General features: G+C 33.3%; 1 protein-coding gene across 3 annotated transcripts in view; it reads right to left on the reverse strand.

Annotated features, from left to right (window-relative positions):
- UBASH3A (ubiquitin associated and SH3 domain containing A) overlaps positions 1 to 20,833 on the reverse strand; it is an 88,406-nt gene extending 67,573 nt beyond the window's left edge. For all 3 annotated transcript variants that reach the window (XM_051984820.1, XM_051984819.1, XM_051984821.1), the window contains exons 1-3: positions 20,599 to 20,833; positions 17,602 to 17,655; positions 5,061 to 5,247 (exon numbers count right to left, since the gene is read on the reverse strand). In XM_051984820.1, coding sequence (XP_051840780.1) covers positions 5,061 to 5,247; positions 17,602 to 17,655; positions 20,599 to 20,711 — 354 coding nt within the window. In that variant the 5' untranslated portion in view covers positions 20,712 to 20,833. The remainder of the gene's footprint in view (positions 1 to 5,060; positions 5,248 to 17,601; positions 17,656 to 20,598) is intronic.
- Positions 20,834 to 21,750: the final 917 nt, after the last annotated feature.

Consider the following 21,750-nt stretch of genomic DNA (forward strand, 5'->3'; position numbering starts at 1 on the left):
CAGTTCTCTATTAGCTCCAGGATAAAACATAAAATGCTCTGTTTGGTATTGAAAATTCTTCATAATCTCATCTCTCCCTCTATTTCTAGTCTTTTGCTATTTTATTCTGCTCCATATATTCTAAGATCCAGATAAATTTACCTACTGGCTATTTCTCAAATATTACACTCAATATCATCTGAAGCCTTTGTAAGGGTTACTCAACATATCTAGAGTATACATAGTAACTGGGTGTATAGATTTTGATTGGATTTTTAGACAAAAAGTTTGCCATGAAGTGGATCTCTTCGATAAAGAGAGCCTTAATTGATCAAAGATGGACAGAAGCAGCTACACCCAGAGAAAGAACACTGGGAAATGAATATAAACTGCTTGCATTTTTGTTTTTCTTCCCGGGTTATTTATACCTTCTGAATTCAATTCTCCCTGTGCAACAAGAAAACTGTTCGGTTCTGCACACATATATTGTATCTAGGATATATTGTAACCCATTCAACATGTAAAGGACTGCTTGCCATCTGGGGGAAGAGGTGGAGGGAGGGAGGAGAAAAATCGGAACAGAAGTGAATGCAAGGGATAATGCTGTAAAAAATTACCCTGGCATGGGTTCTATCAATAAAAAGTTATTAAAAAAAAAAGTTTGCCATGGCAGCTGTCCTGTTGATGGGGGAAGTGATGGCCTCAGGAAAGATGAACCAGTAACAAAATGGATGAAGGTTTAAAAATTTTAATTAGGAAGGCCTTCTTAGGTTAAAGAGAATGTAAATATAATAATGCCACATCAACAATTTGCAAAAGAATCAGCAGATAGATAATTCTAACCAAAACACCATTCAGATTAAGTCCCAATCATACAGGAGTTGTGTAATAGAATAGACAGTCCTGGGAGAGTGGGATGACAGACTTTTTTGGTTATTCCATTGTAAGCATCTTTAGGGCAGCAACAGTTTTCCCTTTTGTATTTTTAGTACTTAGCACAATACCTGAAATAAAATGAGCTTTTAATAAATACATATTTCCTGATTGATCTGCTAGGTAAATGGGGATGCTGAATCATAAGATTATATCTTATGGAGTTCATTCAAAATACCTTATCTTTGCCTTGTTATGGATCCATTCAAAGTTTATTGTCGTGAAATCTAAATATAATTTAGAACCTAAGTTTCCACATATATGGGTCAAAGATTCACCCACATTCCAAAGCAGTGTTCAAGGTAATACTATTTCTACAATCTAAATCACAATAATAGCATACATTTATATAGCATTATATATATGCTAGGCATGGTGCTGAGACATTTAGAAATGTCATATAATTTGATCCCTGGGAAGTATTATTATCCTTGCTTTACTAATAATTAAATTGAACAAAATAAGGGTTATGACTTAGAAGATTGAAGGAAAGGTCTGTCTCTCTATGGTTAAAATGGTGGGCAGTCTAATGCAAGCCATATCACAGAAAGCCTTGGCTTTGGAGCCTTGGAGGTGACTGAATCAGTATTGGCATCTTCCAGGGCTCCCAGATCACAAATAGTAAAAAGATCAGACAATTGGTCAGAAGGAGGTAGCAGGGAACACTTTAATTTCACTGGTGTTAAGACTCAGTTCCATTGTGAGGGTTGAGGAGAAGTACTAGTATTCTACAGGATTCACCCACAGAGGTGCAGAGTCTCTCGTGACACTTCCAGGGTGGAAAAAAGTGCTAGTGGCTCACAAACCAGAGCAGAGGTTAGGAGAACATGACCATACCTCTCCTTTTATCATGCCATCATGGACAAACTGATAGCTTATGAATTCTCAGAACTAGTTCTGAAAATAGTAGTGTGAAAAACCTGAAACTTGGGACAATACTCCCTTATCTTGGAAGCAGAGCCCAACTTTCACATAAAGTTAAAAGTCAAGAAACAAGTTAGAAAAATGAGAAAACAACAACCACAAAAAGAACCTGACTATAGAAAGTTACTATGGTGGCAGGAAAATCAAACCATAAACTCAGAAGACAATAAACAACTATATGTAAAGTGTCAAAGAAAAATGCAAATTGGATTCATCTCCCTTACCCCCTCTCTCAAAGAATTATTGGAAGAGCTTAAAAAGGATTTAAAAAGCTAAATAAGAGAGGTAGAGGAAAATTTGGGAAAGAAATGAGAGTGATACCAAAAAATAAATCATGAAAAGAACACTAGCTTGGCAATGGGGTTAAAAAAAATACTAGAGAAAATAACACTTTAAAAATAAAATAAGTCAAATGACTTTTAAAAAGACAGAAATTTACTAAAGTAAAGAATGCTTTAAAAAGCAGAATTGGCCAAATGTAAAAAGATGTAAAAAAAATTCACTGAATAAAAGAACTTAAAAAGTAGAATTGTCTAAATGGAAAAGGAGGGTCAAAAGCTCATTGAAAAAAATAATTTCTTAAAAATTAGAATCAGGCAAGTGGGAGCTAATAACTTCACTAAATATAAAGGAACAACAAAATAAAATCAAAATAATTAAACATTAGAAGGAAATCTGAAATTTCAATAAATAGTATCACATTTTAACTGTTTCTTTGTATACAAAGAACATACTTGTGCAGTGAGGATATTTTAGAAAAATAACCAGGCTAGTATAGCAAGTAATCTATGAATTTTCCATTCCTTTGATTCAAAAAATGTATCCCCTGACTACAAACCAAAATGTCCAAGTTATACAAATTAAAAGGAAATCATACTTATATTTATTTTTAGTACATTATATTTAGGTCATAATGATCTGATGGAAATGTTATTTATCCTTTTGTCATCACTGATTTCTGAAGCTTATAGCATAAAGGAGAAAGGAATATTTTATGTCTTGACAACAAAGATCCTTTAAAGAAATTATGTGTTTTGTCTTATCAGCAAAAATACTAGAAATCATGGACTTTATTCGTGTTCTTGAGAACTAAGACAAAGATTTCTACTCCTTGGAGACCCATACAGCAAAAGCCTGAAACATCTTTTCTTCATTCAGATGGAATTTCTAGAGGCATTAAAACTACATGAAATAAAAGGTCCTCAGTCGTATGAAGTTTATATATTAAATTAAATTTGAACTTATAGTGCCTACTTAGAACACAGATGAGAACTGATGGAATACTATGCATGGTTTTAATATTATAAATATTTATTATGTTTTACCAGATAATCTCATTCATTTTTCCTATATGAAAAGCTGTGATAGTTTTCCTCCCTTCCCTCAATTTCTAATTGCCCACTACTCTGAACCTATGTAGCACAAAGAGAAATGCTGTAAATTATTTTTTCTTAAAACCTTTGTCAGTATCAAAATATGAACAAATTAATTTTAAAAATGCAATTATAACTTAAATGATAGCAAGACAAGAAATCAAGTTGCAAACAAACTTGATGGAAGAGTGCCTCTCCCAACATCTCAGCAACAAGTGACTGGAATAGTATTTCTCTCTCTCTTAAAAAAGCTTTTAATTTTCAAAACACCTGCATGGATAATTTGACAACACTGATCCTTGCATAGCCTTGTGTTTTAGATTTTTTCCTGTGTTAAATCCAATTTGTATTAACACACACACACACACACACACACACACACACAATTCTATTGCTGCACAAAAAAATGAGATCAAAAAAAGAAAGTAAATGAGTAAGAAAACAAAATGCAAGAGAACAACAACAAAAAGAGTTGAGAATGTTATGTTGTGATCCACATTCAGTTCCCATAGTCCTTTCTCTAGGTGTAGATGACTCTCTTCATCACAAGATCAGTGGAACTGGGATCAGTCATATCATTGTTGGAAAGAGTCATGATCATCAGAATTGATCATCATATAATATTGATGTTGCCATGTACAATGATTTCCTGGTTCTGCTCATTTCACTTAACATCAGTTTATGTAAGTCTCTCCAGTCCTCTCTAAAATCATCCTCCTGATCATTTCTTATAGAATAATAATATGGAATAGTATTTCTCTTCCCATAAGAGTCTGGCGACTAGGTAAGATATGTGCAGCTACTAAGATAAGCTATCGACCTCTTCCCAATTTCAGAGCAGGCTATAGAGCAGACAAGAGATGCACACAGCATGATAGCATACACATGGCCAAATGGAAGGCCTATTGCCTCTCCCAGACTTCTATAGGAGTCTGGAAATCAGTCAGGAATTGGATTCTGTGAGCTAGAAATATGAGTGGATTTCTCATCACACTAAGGAAGAAACAAGGTCAGATGGAAGCTTCCTTGCCTCTCCTCTTCAGTTTCTATATGGATAATGCTCCCTGATTCTTTATCCAAAACCTCTGAGAAAGATATAGCACAATAAAGTTTAAGGTAGGCCCTTGGAAAGGGTAAATATCATTTGAAGTGATATATCATAGTAAATGGCCTAAAGAGGAGTCTATGATATGGATTCAGGGAAAATTTCTAAATAGAGAAGAAGATCAGCCCTAGACGATCCACATTGGGACAAAGCTCTATCTCCTCTAACCCTGTTATGATTCTGTATATAATAGAGAAGATTTGTGGTCCTGACAATTCTGACGGAATCTGTTTCAAGATTCAACTATAATCTTGAAATGTTCCCTTTCCATGAAGCTGTTCCTATTCTTTTTGGGCATGTAAACAATAGAATTGCTGCTCTTGAGATTACAATTGAATCAGAGTAGGGAGTAGATCAGGGAAATGTATAAATAGCTATGACACAAATTAAATATAATCTAGTGAGTAAGAGAGATTTTAAAAACTGACATTAGTAATTTACAAAGAGAAATAATCATTTCTCGTTAGAGAATACTTCATAAAGAAAGGGGCACCTCATCTGAGCCTTATGGGATAATATGGGGGGGATGTTAGACAATGTGTGCAAATATTCATAGGTAGGAAGAAGCAAGACAAGTCATAGAACTTTTACTATTGTTAGTATTCCAACTTGGCTAATGCAGAGAGCATGTAAAGGAGAGTAATAAGAAAAAAGGCATGAAAAAGGAAGTTAGAATCATATCATGGAAGACCTTTAAAGCCAAGTTAGAGAATTTGTATTTTGAGAAATAAAAGAAATTGTCTTACCGTGAAGAAGTCACAGAGTGTCACATGGGGGAAAATTTCATGTGCTCTATTTTTGCCACACTGACGTTTGCTTTCTCTCCAAAATTCCTGTAGGTTTTCTAATAGAGGTCCAGTGGGGCACAGGTAGAGGGCATATTCTTGAGGGATTGGATCATCTAAAGAAGGATCATTGTAATGAAAATGCAACCTGTAAGGAAGAATTGACCTTTTACAAGTTAGAAAGAAATTTCTTCACTGGGACTGATGCAAAACCAAAGAAAAGAAATCAAAATTTGGCTCTCAGATTGGCTCTAAATGTTCTAATAGCCTTTTCACATTCTTGGTTTCTTGAGGTTTCATCTGGAAGTTATTTGTTTCTTAAATTTTGCTAATATTTTGATTCTTACATTGCCAGACTTTTCTGAAGTATATTTTTTCTTCCCTCTCCCAGAGAATCATCACACATTATATCTTAAGAGTATTTTTTGTGGGAGGAAAAAAGTATCAGCAAAATTGATCAATATGTTGAAAAAGTCTGAAAAACAAGTGCAATGTGTAACAACGGTTAATTCCTATCTCCATGAATTGGTTGGTTGATAGTATCATCTTATATCTCTTTGAGTTCTGTTTGATCTTTATAATTTTGTTACATTTATTTTTGTGGTTTTTCAGGTGTGTTCTTTTCATTTATCTTGTTGTAGTTACTGCATATATTGTTTTCTTATTTTTATTTATTTCACTTTATTCTGTATCAGTGTATGTATATGTATACACACATATTTCTTTGTATTCAGCACACATATAATTTCTTTTTAGCATATCAATATTACATAATACTCATCTACCACAATTTGTTTAGAATTATATATATTCAATATATATTTGGACACCAAACCCTTATTAGAGAAATTTGGTACAAAGATTTTTTTCCCATTCAAATATTTCCCTTCTTATCCTTTGCTTTGTTGTCTATGGTTTCCTTTCATCATAATGTAATTTTCTTGTTTATCATTTTTCTTTATTTACTTTTTGAATGATTGTTTTTACCTATCTGATAACATGAAGGGAAATTCTGCTTCTTTTGGGTTCACTTGATACAGCGTCATCACTGACCCCCCATCTTGATATGATAAATATGGAAATAAGTTTAGAAGAATTACATGTATTTAACCTATCCAGAGGATGGGGAAGGAAGGTAGAGAGGGAGAAAAACTTGGAACACAAGGTTTTGTAAAGGGAATGGTGTAAACTATCTTTGCATATAGTTTGAAAAACAAAAGGCTATTATAAAAAAAATTAGAAACTATATAGCATGATGTTCTTTCAGTTACTTTAATGTTAATTTAAAGTTTGCTTTGTTTCTACTGGCTCTCTTTTCTTTATCCCTTATTCCCCGTTCTTATTTGTTACCTCTTCGGGATTTTGTTTATTAGTTCCTTTTATTCTTCTGCTTTTTTATGGCTATAAAATTCTTCCCCCTCTTTTTCCCTCTCAAGTCAAATTGATTCTCTCTTCCTGTACTCTTTTTCAACTAATCATGAAACATGAAAAAAAAAAAAAAGCAGTCCGCATCTTTTACAGAAAAGAATTTCTCTCACTCTTCATTATCCTTCTCTTTCTATCTACTCCAAAACATCATTCTTTGAGTTATGACTACTTTAATCCTCTAGTCTTTCTTTTTCTGCATTCCTCATGTAATTAGAGCTTTCAGGGTACCCCTCCTAAATTCTCCCTCTAGGTACCTTCTGTCACTGCCTTGTAGGATTTGCCCTCCATATTTCCCTATTCCATTTTCCAAACTCACAAAATTATGCCTAATTTTGCAGTTGTTAGAGAGACTGTTTTATAATAGGGCCCTTCCCCTACCATATCCCTAATTACACAGTCCACCACTGATCTACATCATTTATTTCCTGTTTATCTTTTTTTCTTTTTGACATTTGCCTCAAATTCTCCCCACCTCCCCCCATGTCCATGCCCTCTTATTCCCCTAGATGCCATTTGCTGCAGGGGTTCTCAAACTCTACCAATATGGGGGTGAGTAGATTTTTCCAGCAGTAAATTCCTTAAATCACATTCGGTGTAAGGTTGTCATTTCCTTATACAAAGGATGTGTGATCATAGATCATACACACTGATTCATCAGTGGAATCCCCTCCCATTACCAAAGTAAAATCTTTTTCCTTTCTCCCATTCTTCTAATGCTTCCCTCCTCAACCATTTCCTGACAGTCTTCTCTTTCTGAAACTACAGAAATATTTCCTTCAATACTAGCTCTTGATTCGAACCCCCAAATCAAAGACTCTTCCCTTTCCTTCTTTCATGTACTTTCCCATATTTCAATTTAGTCCTACCAAAATAGATTACCTTTAGGGAAGGTATCACCAGGTTCTATCTGTAATAGCCCTTGAATGTCTCTTCAGTATCTATCAGATTTCCACCTTTACCCTGGTCTCCTTGTATACATCAAAAAAAAAAAAAAAACAAAAAAAAACTCTTAGTTCTTTACACTGTCATTCTGTTGTTATTGTTGACCTTTCTTTATTCATTTGTTCACTTCTGTGTTTCTGTTGTTTGGGGTGTTCAGGAAGCAAATAATGTCTTTGGTTCTGGTTTTCTTTCTTAAAATGTTTCAGATTCTTTATTATTAAATGTCCATTTTTTTTTTCCTTCTATGGTTAAGCTCAGATTTGCAGGGGTGTTCACCCTGGGCTGCATCCTTAACTCCATTACTCTTTGGATGAAATTATTCTATTTGCTCCTACATTGTCTAGAGAATGCAAAATAGTCTTGTATTATTTAAATATTTTTTTCATTTATTTTATAAGTCTTTAAAACCAGCAGAGCCTGGAATCAGGCCAACTACCTTGTTAAAAAAAAGAAAGTCAGTGCCAGGATAGACAATCCTGTAGCAATCCTATTGTGATACAATCTTTCTCTTGATCCCTCGAAGAACTTATTTCCAAGTTGAATTGTTAAATTGATCCACTGTGTGTCTTAGATTTTGTAGCCTTTTTTTTTTTTTTTTCTTCTGGAAGTGATCTATGAATTTTTTCAATTGGAATTTCATTTTTTATGTTCAAGAGTTCTGGATATTTTTCTACTCTTATTGCCTGCATTATGATTTTAAGTGGGCTTTTTTTTTTTTTTATTCTGTTGTGTTATTCTGAGTGACCTATTGTTTCTACATATACTATATTGTAGATCACTATGTTTTGTGCTTGCAGAGGAAAAAATTTTTCTTTTAATGTTATTGTTTTATGTTTTTCTTCTAGATTGTCCTTACATTCATAGTTGATGGTTTTCTGTTTTGTATCTTTGGTGACCCTTGCCATTGCAGATTCCATTTTTCTATTCTGTCCATTATTTTTGCTGTGTATGCCATAAATTCTGATTTGATCATTCTCATACCTCTTTTGAACCCTCAGGAACAGCAAATTGTATTTCAATATTTTCCTCAAATTCTACAGGTTTTCAACAATGTTGAATCTTTTTTTTTTTTTTTTTTTTTTTTGTATAGATGCCATTCATCTATGCCTGAACTTGTTTATTAGATCTGGAGGCCATATTTCCTTCTGTTAATACTTCCTTTCCTGTGATTTATCTGTTTATGGTCTTTGAATTTTCTTCTTCCTGATATCTTTGATATTTCCCCCCCCCCCCCCACCCATTTTCCCTATTACTCACTTTATGACTCTCTTCTCATAGTGGTTCTTTTGGGGGCTGGATCTCAAAGTGTCTTAGTAACTAAACATTAAGTAACTCAAGGTTTACCAGCCTAAATCTTTGCTCCAGCTGACTTCATGGTCAGAAGTGACTCCAGCTGGATACTGTGCCCTTTACCCCAAGCTTAATGGAACGCTGCATAGCCTCCCACACATGATGTTCTATCTTGTGGCACTCTTCTGCTCCCTTTATTCCTTAGTTCTTTAGTACCCAGCATAGATCTTTACTAAGCGATTCTTACAAGACTGTCTGTCTTGATACTGGCTCTCTTGTCTTTACAAAGTAGTTGGCTTGGCTCCAGGTTCTGCTGGTTTTACAGGCTTGTTGACTCCCACATTGAAGTTCAGAGTTTTGAAGTACTAGAGTTATAGGATTGGGAGCTTTAGTTGGCATTTGCTTTGAAGGAGCTATGGCCACGTGTCTGTCTGTCATGAGCGGGGCAAATTTCCATAGCCAGGATCTTCAGTGAACTTGAAAGAAAAAGTAGGAACTTGTGTATAGACTTGGGTTTTATTGTAACTCTTTGTCCTTCAGTCAGTTAGTTAGTCTCACTATTAGTAGTGTGGGAAGTGAAAGAGGATTGCTGAGTAAGTTTAGGGTCAGTAAGCATCAATTCACTTTTTAAAACATTAGTTTTAATTCTGGATGTCTTATTAAAGCAGATTTAACTCAGGTACCAAAAGCTTTCTCATTTATCCCGATAATTTATTCATGACTGAAATATAAAACACTTTCTTTATCTTTGTTTTAATAATAAATTTATCACCAGAGCAAGGCAATGTGGCTCTCACAAAACAGATTTAGTAAACTCCCATGAAACTAGGCCAAGAGTTTTCACATTTGTAATGATATTAATTCTTTCTCCACCCAGTCCTTTAAAAAAGAAACTTAGATTACATAACTATGGAATGTTGTAAGATCACATAATTTAAAACTGGGACTTTAAGAATCTTTTGATCCATTCCTCTCAATAAGACAAATAAGGAAACTAACTTTCAGAGAAACGAAGTGACTTGCCTGTTTGTACAGTGAGTTAGCAAATCAAATATTGATAGGTAAATACTTTTGCCCAACCCTACTCTCAAGTAATGAAAGGGTCAAGTAATAGGCAACAGGAAATTGTTACTGTGACTAGGAAGGATAATGTTTACTTGCTTCCTATTCCTTTTTTGATCTTGGCTTTTGATTTTATTAGTGTAAGAAACTCAGTTTCCTAAATCCTCTCTGCCAATGCAAACCAATAACCCTTTTTAATCTAGTCTTAGAAAGTTGCCTGGGACATCAAAGATGAAATGAATTGCCCAGGATCACACAACCAGTCTCTTTCAGAGGCAGTATTTGAGTTCTTCTCTTCTACTATAGTCAGTTTCCTGCCTCCTGACATTTATTAGTGTCTCATTTGCTTAACAGTCCTAAGAAAAAAATGTAAAAGAAATGAGTATTACATCTCCAAAGGTCTTTTGAACTCACTGGACAACTTTGGAAAGTCAGTTCACCTATCTTGGCCCAAATTTTCTTGGTTAACAAGATTATATTCCTAAGAATGGCTCAGTTCTGATTGTTCTCTAACTTTTCGAAGTCAATCTTTTCATATCCTCCCATCTTAGCATTAATTTTCTCAGGCTTGCTACCTTATTGACTGGTGGCTGCAAATGATTGATAATGGTATTAGATTTCAAGAAAAGAATAATTCTTCAATTCTTTTTTTTTTTTTTTTTTTTTACAATTAATGTTTTTGTACACATTGGCACTATTTTAAGCATATCCTCCAATTCTGATTTGCACAAAATAAGCATAATCTATAATTGATATTTAAAAGATAATTTTAGGAATATGATTTTGATTGAATAAATATTGATGAAGCACTTACTACATGATGTGGGAGAAACTAAAAATGAATAAAATACTAAACTAGTTTAGAATCTAGTAGAAGTGAAATGAAGTATACACAAATAATTTGAGTTAGAAAATTATTTATTTAATTATTATTTTAATAATAATATATAATATAATGTTTATAATAAAATAATATATTATTTAATACACAGTGGAATCATGGAAGTAAATATAGGTCCATACTTAAGTACTTATTTCTAATTAAATAAACTAAGTACTAAATATTTAAGAACCCTCAAGGTTACACTATTAATTCAGAACTTGAAGATGCCAAACCATGGACCAAGTTCTTTTTAGAGTATAGAAAAGTTTGTTTAAAAAAAAAACATTTATTTGGCTCCTAAAATTACTCCTGATGTCATTGAATAGACTACCTTCTTTCTGACAAACAAATGAGAAGATATAGACAATAGTCACCCAGAATCATGATTATATATAACCTGTATTATTGGAGAGACTATCCAAATCAATTAAATATCATTCTAATATTTGAGAACTGACTCTTATCACCTGCAAAAAGCAAGAGCATTTTTCCTAGGGACTTGAGAAGTAAATATAAATAGATACCATCTCTAGAAACTAGAAAACTTTCTGCCAAATGAACTGGTATCAACAAATTCAATAAACATTTGCTAAGTATCTACTATATGAAGAAAAAGTATATATAACATTGTTCTTGTTCTCATGGAGTTCACATTTAGTAGTACCTTAATGAAGTCAAGGGGGAAGCAAGGTGGCACGATGGATTGAGTGCTGTTCTTGGAATGAGAAAGCCTCATCTTTATGAGTCTGGCCTCTCACATTTACTGGCTTTGTGACTCTTGCCAAGTCACCTAACTCTGTTTTCCTCAGTTTCCTTATCTATAAAATGAATTAGGAGAAAGAAAAGGGCAAGCCATCTCAATATCATTGTCAAGAAATGTAAAGTCTGGGATAGCTTCCTGGAGGCCTCAGGATCAGCCAGAGTCAGGATAAGTAAAAGTCCTTGGTCTTTAGGAGGAGAAGCAGGCAAACTGCCAGAAATTTTGTGAAAGATCTTTTCTCGATTCTGGAGTCCAGAATCTCCATCTTTCTTCTCCTCATCCTGCAGCCAAGTGAAGTCTTGCCTCTTTGACCGCACTCTCTAATCCTTGCCTATGATTATCTTAACATCAAACATTGAGCCAGCAGTAATGGTGAGAACAGCCATTTCCCCATACATATGCTAAGAGAGTCATTGTTTCACATAGAATAGATAGTTAGCCTTAAGTGCTCGGTTGTCTGATTCAAGTGCACCTTTTCATAATTTTAGCCCTTTACAAAGAAAACCCCAACTGAAAATGACTGAAGAAAAGTGGTTCTATTATGTCCTTATGATCTTAAGAATTGAAAGAATAGAAATAAACACATGGTAGGGATGGAGAAGAAGAGGAAGTGAAAGCAATGTTAGAGAAAATTATCTCACATAATTGGAGTATAAAAGTACAAATGAACATTTATACGGGGGCTGATACTTGAACCTCATTTTTATATGAATTGGTCAAAAGGAAAATGTGCATGCACACACAGAGTTGGGTAAAGAAATAACTTTGATTCAAGAGGGAAGTCAGATGAAAAGAGGAAATGGATAAGAGAGACTAGTTCTAAACAAAACAAATTCTAAGCATGTAAAATATTTATAGTTCTTTTTGAAGTAACAAATAATAGAAATATGGATGAATGTCCATGAATTGGGGAATAAAAAAGTTATGATATAGAAATATGATGAAAATCTATTATGTTGAATTCTTTTAGCATAATGATCAGCAATAATTCCAAAAGACTAGTGATAAAACATGATATCCATCTCCTGATAGAGAGGTGAGAAAGTCAATGTAACACTAATTTTTTTTTTTTGGACATGGCCAATGTGAAAATTAATTTTGTTTGACAAGCTTTTTAAAGGGTTTGGGTTTCTTTTTTGGAGAGTGTCATTTGATATGAGAGGGTAAGAAAGCAGATTTTGCCTAATTAAAGCAAATAAAAATATTTTTAAAAGAAAAAAAAAATTTCCATTCTTACTTCAGCACCTGACACATTCCTTGAGAATATTTATTGATTGACTCACTTAGGGTCTGCAGGAATGAGGGTGCTATCAGTGTGAAGCCCAGGAGTAGAGTTCATTTCCAGAATGAGGAGTCAGGAGTAGATCCTCAAGAGGAATAAAGACATATCTTATACAGAATTTTTCTTTAGAGATTCTTAGAGGAACCAGCCAATTAGAGGAAGGGGTGATATACTTTATAATATATTTCAGCTATGGAGCACTAGCAAGTCATAGTGACATTCTGACTCCAGCATAGGATGTAAGACTCAAGGGTTGCATTGGCTGTATTCAAAATAACATATGGGCCAGAAGAATAGCAGTCTTCCAGACGGAGTCCCTCTCTGCTATGGGTCCCAATAGCAGTGACTGGCAGAAAGAGATGAGGGCTCTACTGGGAGAAGGAGACGCTAGGAGAGCAGACGACAGAATTGGACCCCAGTACCAAAAGTACCTCAGCAGATGAATCAGCACCCACATGGATAGTAGCAAAAGGCAGAACAATTGTCAATTATTATTTATTATAATCTAATACTGATTGGCCCCTCTATGTTGCTGCCAGAAGAATCCCCAGTGAGGACTTGGAGGGAACGATGAATGACATTATTAGGAGTCATGCTTTCTGGTAACAAGGAGAGAAGAATTTTCTATTTGGCTCTCACAGAAGAAAGGAGGAAGTCTCTCAGAGACCTGTCATAGGGGGTAGATTTCATATTTGATCCTCTTCATACTATGTACTCAGAAGGGAGGAGGAAGTGTTACCTGGTTGGCCAGGGAACACTAAGTGGGGCATATCACAAGGAAACCTCCCTTACCCATGATAATGATTGGTAATTTAGGATTAAATTGTTCTCTATAATGTCCAATTTGAATGATTTAACTACCTCTTAATTGGCAGATTTCCTTTCTTCAGAGATGATTTGGACAAGCTCGTATGAAGTCTTTAGCAAGGTTAAAAAGTGGGATTATTGTGATATTTTGCTTTTTCTGATATATAGGAAGTGAAAATTTCTTTTCAAAAATTATTGTGGGCACTAGTGATGGTCTTGTTGCTATTGCTGGATGTCATTTTTACTTTAATGGCAGGAAATCTCTATGTCCTTCAAATTATCTCACTGCACAAGTTGTACCATTTTAGATGATTGTATTATTTTGTTGTTTTGATTTTTAAAAGAATTATTTAAAATTTATTAACCTTTTTCCTTCATTGTTATTTTTGTTGTTCAATCATTTTTCATAGTTTCCATTGTTCAATAGAGGCCATTTATGGCCTCAATTGAGGTTTTCTTGGCAAAGATACTAGAGTGATTAGCTATTTTCTTTTCCAACTCATTTTATTAATGAAGATTAAGTGACTTTCCCAGAGCCACCCATCTACTAAATGTTTGAGGTCATATTTGATCTCCTGAAGATGAATTTTCCTGACTCCAGGAGTGGCACTGTGCTATTTGCTCAATTTTATGTTAGAACTTTCATTTCTAATCATTGGTTCAGATTATTTTAGTGGTGGAAGATCTTTTTTCAATATTTTCGGGACCATATCTCCAAGGTCTTGTTTATAGTAAGAGCAACATTTGTTTTCTGTAAACTTATTTGGTTTCACTATAAGGCAGCAGAAAGGCTGTTTTGGGGATTATCATTACTTTCAATTCTTTTGAACATGAAAAACATAGCGTATGGGACATTAATGTTGGAGGTTTGGTAGAATTTCTACTGATCAAGGAGAACTAATGCCTTTTTGACAATGTGAACAACTGTCATGGAAAATATGAGGTGTTTAGGGAATATACATTTTATTTGAAAATGTTTTAACTTTGAAATTATAATCTTTTGATTACTTATTATTAAGTTATTGAATTTTATGATTTAAAAGTATCATTACATTCTAACACAAACCTCAATCACTGGAGGATGCTGATTTGGGTCTGAGCAACAGGGATTTGGACTAGTTTTGTTACATTTTTCTTACTAGTGATGTGTAGATTGCTTTTCTATCATGATTCATTCTTTTGAAACTTCAGTCCTTGTGTAGTTAAATTTTTAAAAGAATTCCTCCCCTAGCCATTTCTATGAAACATATCTCTTCCTGTTGTCTAATTTAAAAGAAAAAAATGTGACCAATTATATTAGTGTTGTACTCCTTTGAAACTTATTGTGGTCTGCTGCATAAAATTTTTGCCAAAATGCTTTCCAGTTTTCCCAGAAATTCAAGTAAAATTTCTCAATAAATTATATTTTGGAGTTTATCAGTTACTGGACTAGTGTGTATTAAGCCCCCATCCCACTCTCAGTTCTTACTCATCTAGTCTGTTCCCTGATTTACCTTTCTATTTTAAAAACAGGTATTAAATATTTTTAAGATTTTTATTTTATTTTCAGCTCTAGCTCTCTCTCTTACTTTGTCCAACTATTGAGTAAACAAGAAAAACAAAACCCAATACGTGTATAGCCAAATAAAACAATTTCTCACTTAGCACATTCATATATACATTGATATGCATATGTATATTTCTCAATCTGCCCAGTGAATCTATATAAAGTGAGTAGCATGTTTCATCACAGATCCTATGGAATTGTGGTTGATTGTGTTTATGAAAAGTTTTAGTCAAAAATTTGTTTTTATGATATTGTTGTTATTAAAAAAAAAGGGCTCTCCTGATTCTGTTCACTTCAGTCGTATCACTTCATACAAATATTCCCAGGTTTCTCTGAAACTATTCTTTTCTTCATTTCTTACAGAATGATAGTATTTCATTAATTTTATGTACCATAACTTGTTCAGCCATTTCCTAATTTAGGGAGAAAAGACTTAGATTCTAATTCTTTGCTACTTCAAAAGAGCTGCTATAAATATGTGTATACAAATGGGTTTTTCCTTTTTCTTTGATCTCTTTGGGATAGAGAGATATAGCAATGATATAAGTGGGTCAAAGGGTGGGTGCAGTTTTATAACACTGGGGGCAGAATTGCAAATGGCTTTCCAGAAGAAGGTCAGTTTACAATTTCACCAATTAATTTCTTTGTTGATTTTCTGGATATGGACAATTTTATCTCTATATTCGTGTTTATACTTTTAATTTCGACTCTCATTTTAATACTATAATAATATTTTTGATATTAATTAATATAAATAAATTAGTTAATAATAATTCTCATTTAAATACTATATTACCTGGAACTTTTAATAAAAGAGAGGAGGGGATATTATAGTGTACATACTACCCAGAGTTCCTTCCCTCACTATCTCTGGTTCTCTAAAAGATATATTCTTGTTTCTCTGTATTTATAGTAGGCAAAGTTCTGGTATTTCTCTTTTGTAAATAATATACTTTGAGCAAATTTTTAACCTCATCTTTTTGAATGTATTATTTCCAAATAAATAAACAAACAAATGTTTATACATGCACATAATATCTATATCTTTATCTATACATACCTATATATGTACATACATGCATATATGTAATGGGCTGAGGCTTGAGTTGATGCACTGAGGTTCCAAGCACATGAGGCTAAATAGTAATTGGACCATACTCTATTAATATATAAGCTTGGAGAAAGAATGGCCCCCACCCACTCTTTGTGCAAGTCCTGATGTGTTGTATAGGAAATGACGATTTTGGTGGGTGGAGGCAGGGGAGTGGAAAAGGAAGGGGAGGAGAGGCTTTTGGGATTGCCATTGCCACGGTTGGCTTGGCTCGCGTCACTCTCTCTTAGCTGGCTTCCTGTCGCAACTGCCTATATTTGCTATGCAATCTTTCTTGCCTATATTTGCTATTGCAATCTTTATTCACCTCTTCACTTCAATAAATATTGAAGATTTTTCCCTTAACCTGAATTCCTGACTCCGGCTGATTTTAAATACGCGGTCATTACACATATATATGCTTATATATTCCTAGCACTATTTGTGATAAAGGATATTAGAAGTTTTCTCAATAAAACATGAATAAAGCAAGAACAAAATCATTTCTGTTTTTAGACAATGTGAAGACATATTTAGAAAATGCTAGGAAATCAGCAAATGAACTAATTTAATTGACTAGTAGCTTCAGAATAGTAGTGAGACGGAAAAAATTCACAAAAGGAATATTATATATATATATGTATACATATATACACACACACACACACAAACACACACACACATATATATAACAAAATCATTTATATGTACCATTCTTTATTAGATCAAAAACATATATGTATGTACACACATATGCTCTTGAGCATAATAAAATGACAAAATGCAAATTTTCACAAATGATTAAAATAGCAAAGTGAAAGCACAATTTCTAATATATAAATCTTCTTCTTAGTTGACTAACTCCATCAAGAAAACTATAAATCTACATCTTTTTTATGTATTTATATATATTAAAAAAATTTTAAAAGAAACTTACGTAGATTAACATTTTCCTTCCTTAAAGGAGAACAAAAGTTAGTTATAATTTTTGCTATACAAATGACTATACTTTATTTAAAAAAAATCCCAGCTACTTAGTTTGTTTTCTAACCTATCTACTGTTTGATATACATTAATTCTTAGTGGATAGTTTATTAAATTTTTACATCTCCAGTTGACATAATTTATATGACCTCTGTACCCAGATGGCTCTAGAGAGAAAAGTGAGGTAAATGAGTTTGCACAGCCTCCCTCACTTAACTCCATTTCACTTGCATATAATGGCGTCTTTTCTCTGATGTCATAGTTCTCTTCAAGAATGAAGGACAAATAGCAACAACTTCTGAACACATAACCTAACACTATGTGCAATTGAGTTCAATAATATTATGTTAAAAGATAGAAGTTTGGGGGGAGGAGGGGAGAACCATTTGAATTGCCATAAACTCAACACAAAATCCAAATTTACTCACCATTCTGATGCCTCTTCTATTGTCCTTCTTCCTGTGGCTGCCAATGCTTTTTGTCTGGAAAATAGCATAGAATAGAGCTGAAGATTTAAAATCACACAGCTGAGAAGGAAAATAAGAAACATCCTAATGATGTTTTATAGTTGTTACCAAGACTTTTAAAGACACAAGCAAAAGGAAATCAGGAAATTATTTATTTATCAAATCTAGTCCCAGCTAAATTTAAAAATCCAGAAAATGAGATGGATATAAATGACAACTATCATCTCATTTGTTCTTAAAGAGTTTATCTTTTCATTATTTTTAAAGTAATATAGCTTTTAAATATTCTATAATCATTCCCATTAATTATTGAACTTAAATAGATAAAATTAATAAGGATTATAAAATACATGACAAAAAATGAGAGGCACAAAAGATGGAGAATCATAGACTAAAAAAACACTGTGATAATTTAAACTCATCTAAACTCACACATATGTACACATATATGTGTTTTATAATGTTTAATGTATAGTATTTGTTTATGTAATAAATGTGATGTAGATGGTAGAGTAAAGGTAGTATAGAAGTGATGATGATTAATTAAGATGTTATTACTATAAAGATCCTAAATTCCAAAGTAGATTCACTGTTATAAAAGCCTATATAATTATAATTCCAAGAATTGATTGATTTTCCACCTAAATTTTTTTGGTGAAAACTCCTAAAAATGTGCCCATTATGTCTGTAGAGTTATTTTGTTAAAAGAGAGAAATATTGCTTCAGAAATAAGAACATGTAACTATCATTAATAATATTTTGACCTGACATTGACAGCTCTTGAAAAGTGAATGGAGCTTACACCAATAAATATTCCCAAAAGATCCCAAGTTTTTCTTTAGGAAACTCAATTTCTGAATGAATTACAAAGTTTGTTTCTATCTCTGAAAACTCATGTAATTTAGTGGATGCAGATACTGATCTAAAATGACACATACCTTCTGGACTAATGTCAGATCATATACCAGAGAATTTGGGTTGCATTTATTTTCCAGGAAACTATGACAATCTCTAGTTATTACAAGTCAATTTTTCCAAATTCTGGATAGAATATACAGTAAGAGAAAGGTGATAATATACACATGGTTAGAAAACCATGGTAAATTGGTTGTGAAGTGCTTTAAAGGCTTATCAGAGACTATTCATAAAGACCCTGGAGCTGATTAATTATGCATGTCATATGATCAGATTTGTGCTTTCAAAAATTCACTTTGGCAGCTGGGTGGAAAATGCACTGGTCCGGGGAGAGATTTAAGATAGGGAGACTAATTTAATTTTAGTCTAAGCCAGAGGTGGTAAGGACCTGCACCAGGATAACAGTTACCCAAGTAGAGCTAAAGGGATATATGTGAGAATCTCTGAGGAGCTCAAAAGAAAATATTTTGCAATTAATTGGATGGGGCAAAAGGCAGAGTGGAAGAGGGATAAAAAATGTGGAATAACATGAAGGACAACTAAAACAGTGGTCAAAATCTTGGCAGAAAGAAGAAAGTTCAGAAAAGGGGTGGTTTTGGGGGAAAGATGAGTTTTATTTGGACAAGAGTTTGAGATGTTAAATATTCATTTTTATGTTTTCTGCAAGAAATATTTTGAACTCTATGTTTATTAAGATGCTTATTAAGTGTTTGTTGAGATGGACTTTAAAGATGAGATATAACAGTTTTGGATGTGAGCAATGTGTGAATTGTTTTGCTGGAAGTAAGGGAGAAAGGTACAATGGAATGGAAAGATAAATGCTCATATAAATAAATACTAAATCATTATATTAAAATGGGATCACTTTTGGTTAGGGTCAAACAGCAGATGGATGTCAGGCAGAATTTGAGCCCCAGCTCTTTCTTACTCTAAGTCAATATTCTGTCCACCACACAATGATGCCTGTTTTTAAGGCACAAGTCAGGATATTTGCTGAGGTACAAAAAGAGGTTATCTATGTTAGAAACCCTTATTTGTTGAATTATATTACCCTAACTAACAACCAAAACAAAAATAAGAGACTTATTTGTGGTATAAATGAGAAATGACTTTCAAATGTTTATTGAAATAAATTATTTCTTTTACCATGCTATTTAGCATAGTTCCATACTCAAATGGAAAACAATTTTTTGATGATTAAAATAATAATGAAATTCAGTTTAGGGAGAGAGATGTGAGCATGAAAGATTATTTCATTCAAATTGCCCTGTTTTAATGTTAAGATTTAATTTAAAAGATTATCATTAACCAAAATCTCAGACCCTCTTTGGGCTCTAAAGGTACATTTTGTAGAATTTTTATCCTGGTAATTATGGACCTGAAAACATATTCTTTTAACAAATCTTGAAGTCAGTTTAATATAGAAAATCTTAATTTAAATGAACCACATGATAGCCAATAAATAATGAGTTATTGATGATAATAGTGTCTCATTCCTCTGCAAAATGGAGATTAATAAATTGTAACTTTTTGATGGAAAACATATTGACATGGCAGAAGATGAAGGAATCCAAGAAACGTATGATAGATCATTTACAATTAAACATAGCTATATACAAACCTATTTACTACTTTATTTTGATAGTTAATAAAAATTGGCATTTCCAAAACTGCTGAAACATATAGTAGACAGTCAATAAATTGTTTATTGATTGATCACAGGACTCCTTGACACACAGACTTTCTATATGATAATCTTCATTAAGCAAAATATTTCTGTAAGGTAATGAACTAGTTGGGGCATGTATTGAAAATATTTACCTCCAAACAAAGTTAAAGGATTTTTAAAAAAAGAAAATGAAGAATCTACTCTTCAGTGAAACTTCTGGAGGAAGAATTTCAAGCTTGAGATTTAAGCCAAGAATGAGAAAGTGGTAGTAACAGATGCCTCTGGCTTGAATTTCAAAGAGCTCAAAGTTACAGGTTCTTCAAGGCAAACTTTCAGGCATATCAAAAGCAAAATTTCTGAAAAAGAGTACTCACGCAGTATGTGCTGGGAACCCCATAGCCAGAAGTGCTTCCAAAAAAGGGAAGGTCATTTGGTCCTTAAACTTCTTAGAGATCTTTGTGTAGAGTTGAGTTTCTTTAGCAGCCATGCTTTGCTACTTCAAGTTAAATAGGTATACCAGATAGACTAAAATTAGTATATTTAATTTTATAAAAGAAGAGAGATTGAGGTTGTTAATACCAAACCCTACATCTACTTGTGATCTCTCTGACAAAGCTGACATCCTGTTTGCAGGATAGTGGTTTCCTCTAAGTTACATGAATTCTTTTTTTTTTTTTTTCCTTTCCTACTATATGCTTTACTTGAACAAGTCTCTAGCTGTTCAATCACACCCATGCTGGGGAACCCTATTTGGAAGAAAGAACTGAATGGTTATAGTAATCATTTTTGATTTCTTTGTCTTTTGCATGTTTATGGCGTGACTTTTTTTGGGGAAAATCATCTCATAGCCAGTTGATTTAAATTGACCCTGCTAGAATGAAAATAAACATCAGTTCTCCACAGAATGAAACAAATTTGATGTTTGAGATTCAATCTCTTATTAAATGTATTTTCTTTTTTATGAATTACTTATTATTATTATTATTGTTATTTTGCAATTGGGGTTAAGTGACTTGCTTAGGATCACACATCTAGGAAGTGTTAAGTGTCTGAGACCAGATTTGAATTCAGGTTCTTCTGACTTCAGGGCTGGTGCTTTCTCCACTGTGCCACCTAGCTGCCTCATGAGTTACTTTTACTTTTAAGAGAATTGAATTTATGGTTATTGCGTATCAACTTAGTAGTTAACATTGTAGCATGGACCCAAGATGGCAAAGTTCTAAGAAATATAGTAAGGTCCCTCCTATCCCCAAACTCCTCCAAACAGATCAAGAAAATGCACCAAGGTCTTGATTAGGAAATCCTAGAAAAAAGTCATGGTGGATCTTTTATATACCTCAAGGAAGCATAGAAGATATAGAGAGAGGTCTGTGGATTCTGGGGACAAAATCTTATCAGAACCTCAATATACAGAGAATTCTAGTGCAAAGAAAGGCAATGTATTAGGTCAAAAAGCATCTCCAGATCCAAGGTCCTAAATTCGTGGAGGATGTGAGAACAGGTGCTAAATGACATGTTTGTTACAT

The sequence above is a fragment of the Antechinus flavipes genome, chromosome 3 (assembly GCF_016432865.1).
Source record: "Antechinus flavipes isolate AdamAnt ecotype Samford, QLD, Australia chromosome 3, AdamAnt_v2, whole genome shotgun sequence".
Taxonomy (NCBI): Eukaryota; Metazoa; Chordata; class Mammalia; order Dasyuromorphia; family Dasyuridae; genus Antechinus; species Antechinus flavipes.